General features: G+C 35.5%; 1 protein-coding gene across 1 annotated transcript in view; it reads right to left on the bottom strand.

The window, feature by feature from the left end:
• Positions 1 to 5,082: 5,082 nt before the first annotated feature.
• adgrf6 (adhesion G protein-coupled receptor F6) overlaps positions 5,083 to 10,031 on the bottom strand; it is a 107,465-nt gene continuing 102,516 nt past the window's right edge. The window contains exons 90-95 of the mRNA XM_082148134.1: positions 7,353 to 7,499; positions 6,800 to 6,946; positions 6,376 to 6,522; positions 6,134 to 6,280; positions 5,715 to 5,861; positions 5,083 to 5,533 (exon numbers count right to left, since the gene is read on the bottom strand). Coding sequence (XP_082004260.1) covers positions 5,343 to 5,533; positions 5,715 to 5,861; positions 6,134 to 6,280; positions 6,376 to 6,522; positions 6,800 to 6,946; positions 7,353 to 7,499 — 926 coding nt within the window. The 3' untranslated portion in view covers positions 5,083 to 5,342. The remainder of the gene's footprint in view (positions 5,534 to 5,714; positions 5,862 to 6,133; positions 6,281 to 6,375; positions 6,523 to 6,799; positions 6,947 to 7,352; positions 7,500 to 10,031) is intronic.

The following is a 10,031-nucleotide window of genomic DNA, read 5'->3' as shown; positions in this document are numbered from 1 at the left end:
TTGCATGGGTTACTGCTGTTTATAGGGAGGTTTGGGTCGGTTACATTATATCCACTCTTGCACGAGCAATTGTGACTCCCAACAGTGTTGTTGCAGATTGAGTGTGGACCACAGACCTCTGATCCCTCGAAGCATTCATCCACATCTTTATTAAAAGGAAGTTATGGGAAAAAGAACAGTTTGGGTCAGTTTAATCTCATTCCTTGTCATCTTTACAATACACTGCTTAATTTACAAAATTCTATGTAAATATTATATGTATACATTTTAAATTATTATTCAAGGTTAGACTAAACACAAATCTAAACTGTACCTCTACATGTGTTATTGATGCTGATGGTGAGATTTGAGTTTGTTACAGTGAATCCATCCAAACATGAGCAATTGTAACTTCCTATTTCATTTGTGCAGTTGGAATGTGGACCACACACAGATGGACTGAACCGACATTCATCTATATCTAGAGGGGAAAAAACAAAACAAATGTATTGTATAACACACAGAAATAAATACCTAACACATGAAAGACATCTGTATCTATACAATGTTAACAAGAACTGAGAAAGAATTGTGAAAGAATTCTGGCTTCTGTATGTCTAAAACACTTGCATAACTCATGCTTGATGAAAATAATAAAATGCACTGAGATGAAAATAGTTATTGGGGAAATGTGTTTTTGTAAATCTTCACACAACACACCTCCACAATAAAACATTCATAGTTTTAAGCAACATCTCAGATTTTGTTTTAGAATACATAGACATTGGCAATGTTACTGTTAACGCTTCATTTGTAAAAAAGAGAAACAAAACAATAATAATAAAAAAGTTATTAGCCTCATAGTACTCATTTTCTTTGTCATGAATTTATTGGCACTAAGTGCTTCAGCTGTCAATCATACCTTTGCATGGGTTACTGCTATTTATAGGGAGGTTTGGGTCTGTTACATTATATCCACTCTTGCACGAGCAATTGTGACTCCCAACAGTGTTGTTGCAGATTGAGTTTGGACCACAGACCTCTGATCCCTCGAAACATTCATCCACATCTTTATTAAAAGGAAGTTATGGGAAAAAGAACAGTTTGGGTCAGTTTAATCTCATTCCTTGTCATCTTTATAATACACTGCTTAATTTACAAAATTCTATATAAATATTCTATGTAATGTATACATTTTAAATTATTATTCAAGGTTAGACTAAACACAAAACTAAACTGTACCTCTACATGTGTTATTGATGCTGATGGTGAGATTTGAGTTTGTTACAGTGAATCCATCCAAACATGAGCAATTGTAACTTCCTATTTCATTTGTGCAGTTGGAATGTGGACCACACACAGATGGACTGAACCGACATTCATCTATATCTAGAGTGGAAAAAACAAAACAAATGTATTATATAACACACAGAAATAAATACCTAAAACATGAAAGACATCTGTATCTATACAATGTTAACAAGAACTGAGAAAGAATTGTGAAAGAATTCTGGCTTCTGTATGTCTAAAACACTTGCATAACTCATGCTTGATGAAAATAATAAAATGCACTGAGATGAAAATAGTTATTGGGGAAATGTGTTTTTGTAAATCTTCACACAACACACCTCCACAATAAAACATTCATAGTTTTAAGCAACATCTCAGATTTTGTTTTAGAATACACAGACATTGGCAATGTTACTGTTAACGCTTCATTTGTAAAAAAGAGAAACAAAACAATAATAATAAAAAAGTTATTAGCCTCATAGTACTCATTTTCTTTGTCATGAATTTATTAGCTCTAAGTGCTTCAGCTGTCAATCATACCTTTGCATGGGTTACTGCTGTTTATAGGGAGGTTTGGGTCTGTTACATTATATCCACTCTTGCACGAGCAATTGTGACTCCCAACAGTGTTGTTGCAGATTGAGTGTGGACCACAGACCTCTGATCCCTCGAAACATTCATCCACATCTTTATTAAAAGGAAGTTATGGGAAAAAGAACAGTTTGGGTCAGTTTAATCTCATTCCTTGTCATCTTTACAATACACTGCTTAATTTACAAAATTCTATGTAAATATTATAAGTATACATTTTAAATTATTATTCAAGGTTAGACTAAACACAAATCTAAACTGTACCTCTACATGTGTTATTGATGCTGATGGTGAGACTTGAGTTTGTTACAGTGAATCCATCCAAACATGAGCAATTGTAACTTCCTATTTCATTTGTGCAGTTGGAATGTGGACCACACACAGATGGACTGACCAGACATTCATCTATATCTAGAGGGGAAAAAACAAAACAAATGTATTGTATAACACACAGAAATAAATACCTAAAACATGAAAGACATCTGTATCTATACAATGTTAACAAGAACTGAGAAAGAATTGTGAAAGAATTCTGGCTTCTGTATGTCTAAAACACTTGCATAACTCATGCTTGATGAAAATAATAACATGCACTGAGATGAAAATAGTTATTGGGGAAATGTGTTTTTGTAAATCTTCACACAACACACCTCCACAATAAAACATTCATAGTTTTAAGCAACATCTCAGATTTTGTTTTAGAATACATAGACATTGGCAATGTTACTGTTAACGCTTCATTTGTAAAAAAGAGAAACAAAACAATAATAATAAAAAAGTTATTAGCCTCATAGTACTCATTTTCTTTGTCATGAATTTATTAGCTCTAAGTGCTTCAGCTGTCAATCATACCTTTGCATGGGTTATTGCTGTTTATAGGGAGGTTTGGGTCTGTTACATTATATCCACTCTTGCACGAGCAATTGTGACTCCCAACAGTGTTGTTGCAGATTGAGTTTGGACCACAGACCTCTGATCCCTCGAAACATTCATCCACATCTTTATTAAAAGGAAGTTATGGGAAAAAGAACAGTTTGGGTCAGTTTAATCTCATTCCTTGTCATCTTTATAATACACTGCTTAATTTACAAAATTCTATGTAAATATTCTATGTAATGTATACATTTTAAATTATTATTCAAGGTTAGACTAAACACAAAACTAAACTGTACCTCTACATGTGTTATTGATGCTGATGGTGAGATTTGAGTTTGTTACAGTGAATCCATCCAAACATGAGCAATTGTAACTTCCTATTTCATTTGTGCAGTTGGAATGTGGACCACACACAGATGGACTGAACCGACATTCATCTATATCTAGAGTGGAAAAAACAAAACAAATGTATTGTATAACACACAGAAAACATGAAAGACATCTGTATCTATACAATGTTAACAAGAACTGAGAAAGAATTGTGAAAGAATTCTGGCTTCTGTATGTCTAAAACACTTGCATACCTCATGCTTGATGAAAATAATAAAATGCACTGAGATGAAAATAATTATTGGGGAAATGTGGGGAACTCTGAGTGTTTTTGTAAATCTTCACACAACACACCTCCACAATAAAACATTCATAGTTTTAAGCAACATCTCAGATTTTGTTTTAGAATACACAGACATTGGCAATGTTACTGTTAACGCTTCATTTGTAAAAAAGAGAAACAAAACAATAATAATAAAAAAGTTATTAGCCTCATAGTACTCATTTTCTTTGTCATGAATTTATTAGCTCTAAGTGCTTCAGCTGTCAATCATACCTTTGCATGGGTTACTGCTGTTTATAGGGAGGTTTGGGTCGGTTACATTATATCCACTCATGCACGAGCAATTGTGACTCCCAACAGTGTTGTTGCAGATTGAGTGTGGACCACAGACCTCTGATCCCTCGAAACATTCATCCACATCTTTATTAAAAGGAAGTTATGGGAAAAAGAACAGTTTGGGTCAGTTTAATCTCATTCCTTGTCATCTTTATAATACACTGCTTAATTTACAAAATTCTATGTAAATATTATATGTGTACATTTTAAATTATTATTCAAGGTTAGACTAAACACAAATCTAAACTGTACCTCTACATGTGTTATTGACGCTGATGGTGAGATTTGAGTTTGTTACAGTGAATCCATCCAAACATGAGCAATTGTAACTTCCTATTTCATTTGTGCAGTTGGAATGTGGACCACACACAGATGGACTGAACCGACATTCATCTATATCTAGAGGGGAAAAAACAAAACAAATGTATTGTATAACACACAGAAATAAATACCTAAAACATGAAAGACATCTGTATCTATACAATGTTAACAAGAACTGAGAAAGAATTGTGAAAGAATTCTGGCTTCTGTATGTCTAAAACACTTGCATAACTCATGCTTGATGAAAATAATAACATGCACTGAGATGAAAATAGTTTTTGGGGAAATGTGTTTTTGTAAATCTTCACACAACACACCTCCACAATAAAACATTCATAGTTTTAAGCAACATCTCAGATTTTGTTTTAGAATACATATAAATTGGCAATGTTACTGTTAACGCTTCATTTGTAAAAAAGAGAAACAAAACAATAATAATAAAAAAGTTATTAGCCTCACAGTACTCATTTTCTTTGTCATGAATTTATTAGCACTAAGTGCTTCATCTGTCAATCATACCTTTGCATGGGTTACTGCTGTTTATATGGAGGTTTGGGTCTGTTACATTATATCCACTCTTGCACGAGCAATTGTAACTCCCAACAGTGTTGTTGCAGATTGAGTTTGGACCACAGACCACTGATCTCTCAACACATTCATCCAGATCTTTATTAAAAGAAAATTACAGGCAAAAAAAAAAAAAAAAAAAAAGTTTCCTCTTTAGGTCACTCATACAGAATGTGGAGGTCAACTCATTAATTGCCTAACCTTACAATTTAATATTCCATTTAGAATGTTTTATCTAAAGTAGGAAACACTTAAAAAAATCGATGTTATTATTACAAACATGTTTGCTATTTATTTTAGTAATATTGATTGGACTAACGGTGCACAAAAACTTCTAGTTTGTCATTCAATGTTAGAGAACACAGATATCTGAATATAGAATGTACCTCTACATGTGTTATTGATGCTGATGGTGAGATTTGATTTTGTTGCAATGAATCCATCCAAACATGAGCAATTGTTACTCCCAACAGTGTTGTTGCAGATTGAGTTTGGACCGCAGACCTCTGATCTCTCAACACATTCATCCACATCTTTATTAAAAGAAAATTACAGGCAAAAAACAAAACAATTTCCTCTTTAGGTCACTCATACAGAATGTGGAGGTCAACTCATTAATTGCCTAACCTTACAATCTAATATTCCATTTAGAATATTTGATCTAAAGTAGGAAACGCTTAAAAAAATCATAATGTTACTATTAAAAACATATTTGATATTTATTTAGTAATATTGATTGGACTAATGGTGCACAAAAACATCTAGTTTATTATTCAATGTTATAGAACACAGATATCTGAATATAGAATGTACCTCTACATGTGTTATTGATGCTGATGGTGAGATTTGAGTTTGTTGCAGTGAATCCATCCAAACATGAGCAATTGTGACTCCCAACAGTGTTGTTGCAGATTGAGTTTGGACCGCAGACCTCTGATCCCTCGACACATTCATCCACATCTTTATTAAAAGAAAGTTCAGAGGAAAAGAACAGTTTGGGTCACTCATACATATGTGAAGGCCAGCATATTCTTTGTCATCTTTGCAAGAAAGCTTCATTTACAAAAAGAAATGCAAAGTAAAAATCATATGTATTATTATGGAAGGAGTGTGTCAACAGTAATCTAAATATAAAATGTACCTCTACATGTGTTATTGATGCTGACGGTGAGATTTGAGTTTGTTACAGTGAATCCATCCAAACATGAGCAATTGTAACTTCCCATTTCATTTGTGCAGTTGGAATTTGGACCACATAAAGATGGACTGAACTGACATTCATTTATATCTATAAAAATATAAATAAAAAGTGATTATTTAAAAAGTTAATTTATAAAAACGGCAAAAGGCAATGAAGACATCTATACAAGGAATATACAAATTAAGTAGTAACGTTAACATTCCCCCCCCCCCCCCCCCCCCCCCCCCCAAATAAAAATTAATTAATAAATTAAATAATTATAAAATACATATTTAAACTATGCAATGGACCAAAAAGTTTAAAAACATGAAAATTACTAGCAAATTGCAATTCAGAATATCTAATAAACAAAAACTTACCGATGCATGGGTTGTTTTTATTAATAGCTTGATTACCATCTGTGACATTATATCCATTCCAACAAAAGCATGAGAAGCTTCCATTGTAGTTGTAACAGTAAGAGTTCGGCCCACACACTGATGGTGAGTCAAGACATTCATGAATATCTGAAACAAAGTAATTGATAAAGTGAACAGTTGGCAGAAGATTACGGCAGTACATATTGTAACAAAATGTTCAGAGTCTCAGCTGTCAATCATACCTCTGCATGGGTTACTGCTGTTTATAGGGAGGTTTGGATCGGTTACATTATATCCACTCATGCACGAGCAATTGTGACTCCCAACAGTGTTGTTGCAGATTGAGTTTGGACCACAGACCTCTGATCTCTCGACGCATTCATCCACATCTTTAGTAATAGAAAATTACAGACATAAAAATAACAGTTTCCATTTTAGGTCACTCAAACAGAATGTGAAGGTCAACTCATTAATTGCCTAACCTTACAATCTAATATTCCATTTAGAATATTTTATTCAGAGTATGAAACACTCAAACTTCATAATTTTAGCATTAAAACATATTTGCTATTTATTTTAATCAAATTGATTGGACTAATGGTGCACACAAATATTTAGTTTATTATTAAATGTTAGAGAACAAAGAGATCTGAATATAGAATGTACCTCTACATGTATTATTGATGCTGATGGTAAGACTTGAGTTTGTTGAAGTGAATCCATCCAAACATGAACAATTGTAACTTCCTATTACATTTGTACAGGTGGAATTTGGACCACATAGAGATGGACTGAACATACATTCATTTATATCTATAGAAAAAAAAGAAAAAAAAAGAAAAAAAAAGATTCATTAACATAAACAACTAAATTAATGAAATACATTTGTTATTTCATGGCATTCATTTGTCTATAGCAAGGATAATATAAATCAAGTAGGTAGAAACTGGAATAAATGTAAACGCATCTCCCAAAGAAAAAGTGCTGGATAAAAATAGTATTTCAGCACTAAACTTACAAGTCCAAACTTCATGTGCAAAAAAACAAAAACAAAAAAGAGAAGCAAAAGGGATATTTGACATATATAGTATGACTAACAAAGTATTTTGTGCATGTAGAATATTTTTGAGATTTTTCTAAAAAACTATTTAAACAAACAATGATTATCAACAAATTATGCAAATATTATGACAGAGAATATTACATAGTGCAAACTTACCAATGCATGGGTTACTTTTGGTAATAGCCTTATTCCCATCTGAGACGTTGTATCCTTCCCAACAAAAGCATGAGAAGCTTCCATTGTAATTGTAACAGTGAGAGTTTGGCCCACATACTGATACTGAGTCAAGACATTCATAAATATCTGAAATAAAAAAATTGATAAGGAGAAAGGTAATATTTGATTTGACAAAATATTTAAAAAGTACAAATATAAAATGCTCAGTGCTTCATCTGTCAATCATACCTTTGCATGTGTTATTGCTGTTTATAGGGAGGTTTGGGTCTGTTACATTATATCCACTCATGCACGAGCAATTGTAACTCCCAACAGTGTTGTTGCAGATTGAGTTTGGACCACAGACCTCTGATCTCTCAACACATTCATCAACGTCTTTAGTAAAAGAAAGTTACGGGTAAAATAACAGTTTGGGTCACTCATACATATGTGAATAAATAATGAGAACAATGAGAATGAGAATACTTAGCATACAAAAATGAAATCTGAATATAAAATGTACCTCTACATGTGTTATTGATGCTGATGGTGAGATTTGAGTTTGTTGGAATGAATCCATCCAAACATGAGCAATTGTAACTTCCCTTTTCATTTGTGCAGTTGGAATCTGGACCACATACAGATGGACTGACCAGACATTCATTTATATCTATGGAGGGAAAACACAATATTATTAAAACAAGAAGCAAATATTTAAAAACAGTTAAATTTCCTACAATTACAACAGTAAGAGTTCGACCCACACACTGATGGTGAGTCAAAACATTCATGAATATCTGACATAAAATTATTGATAAAGTGTAATGTTATGGTTAACACAAGATTCAGAGAGTTCAAACAGTAACAAACTGTTCAGTGCTTCAGCTGTCAATCATACCTTTGCATGGGTTACTGCAGTTTATAGGGAGGATTGGGTCTGTTATATTATATCCACTCATGCACGAGCAATTGTAACTCCCAACAGTGTTGTTGCAGATTGAGTTTGGACCACAGACCTCTGATCTCTCAACACATTCATCAACATCTTAAAAAAAAAGGATCTCTGGCTAATTTTGAAGAAATGAAATGATAAAAAGTCATCTGACTTTGAGAAGTCAGATTCTGTAAGAATATACTATATTCAGCCTTTCATCCAGACCAGTTTTACTTGTCTGTTTGATATTTGGCTGCATTTAATTTTGAGGAATTAAATGGTGAAATAGCCATCTGGCTTTGAAAGTCTGGATGTCTATTTAAGAGTAATGCCGCTATTCGAGCCTTCCTCATAGAGACTGGGAGTCGAGGCGGCACTTGCAGCTGGAAGTCCTCCCATGGGCGGACAGGTCTGAAGACCGTCATCCTCTCGAGGAAGGCTTCAGCAAAGAGGTCCTGACACCTAAAGGGTCAAGCCTTTGAGGGTAGACCCCTCAGGGGGGACGGGATAATACCTCAGCATACGGTGCGGCCATCTCCCTTCGGTGCCCTCAGGGGGTCGTCCTGCCAACCCTGCCACCTCGTGTGCTTCGGGGACCAGGGTCTCCAGTGAGTTGCAACCCTGCAGTGGTGGCTCAATACGTAATGCTTACGACGGATGCATCCCTCGCAGACTGGGGGCCGATCATGAGTGGTCACTCGGCTTAAGATCTGTGGCGGGGCCATCATCTCTCGTGGCACATAAACTGCCTGGAAATGATGGCCGTGTTTCTAGCACTCAAACACTTCCTCCCAGAGAGAGGCCTTCAAGTGCTTGTTTGTACGTATGACAACACATTGGTGGTCTCTTACATAAATCATCAGGGGGTGTCTGCGGTCACGCCCACTATACAAATTTGCTCACTGAGAGCAGTTTATATCCCTGGGAAACAAAATCAGGGAGCAGACATCCTGTCGAGGCAGGGGCTGAGGCCCGGGGAATGGAGACTCCACCCCGAGGGGGTGGAGCTCCTATGGAAGAGTTTTGGTCGAGGAAAAGTAGATCTGTTCGCATCTCTAGAGATGGCACATTGTCCTCTGTGGTTCTCCCTTACCCACCCAGCTCCTCTTGGGCTGGATGCCATGGTGGAGATATGGCAGAAACTAAGTCTGTATGCATTTCTCCGCTTCCTGTGCTCCAGGGAGTTTTAGAGAGAGTTCACCGGGACAGGGCCTGTCTTCAGCTAGTACTCCCATTCTGCCCGTCCTGAGTCTGTTTTTTCGGACCTAGTGTCCCTCCTCGACAGCTCTCTTTGGGAGATTCCAGTCAGGAGTGACCTTCTGTCTCAAGCAGGGGTGACAATCCTTCACCCCCCTCCAGACATGGCAATTTAGTTGGAAGACGGCAGTCCATGATGTCACACACGGAGCGCCCGTGCTTATCCTAGGTCATACGTCGGGTCAGAGGTCACTCTTGCAGTTTTAAATATGGATATTTTTATTACAAACATGCATCGCTTCAGAAGGCATTTATTAACACCCTGGAGCCATATGGATTACTTTTATGATGGATAGATGCAGTTTTCTGGGCTTCAAAATCTATTTTACCATTCACTCCCATTATGAAGCTTGGTAGAGCCAAGATATTATTTAATATTACTCTGATTGTGTTTGGCTGAAAGAGGAAAGTCATACACTCCTAGGATGGCTTGAGGAGGAGTAACCCTTTAAAAGCTATGCCAACATTGTTTGTGCATATTCACAGCC

This window comes from Leuciscus leuciscus (assembly GCF_965113295.1).
Source record: "Leuciscus leuciscus genome assembly, chromosome: 19".
NCBI lineage: Eukaryota > Metazoa > Chordata > Actinopteri > Cypriniformes > Leuciscidae > Leuciscus > Leuciscus leuciscus.
This window is presented reverse-complemented; position numbering and strand designations above follow the sequence as displayed.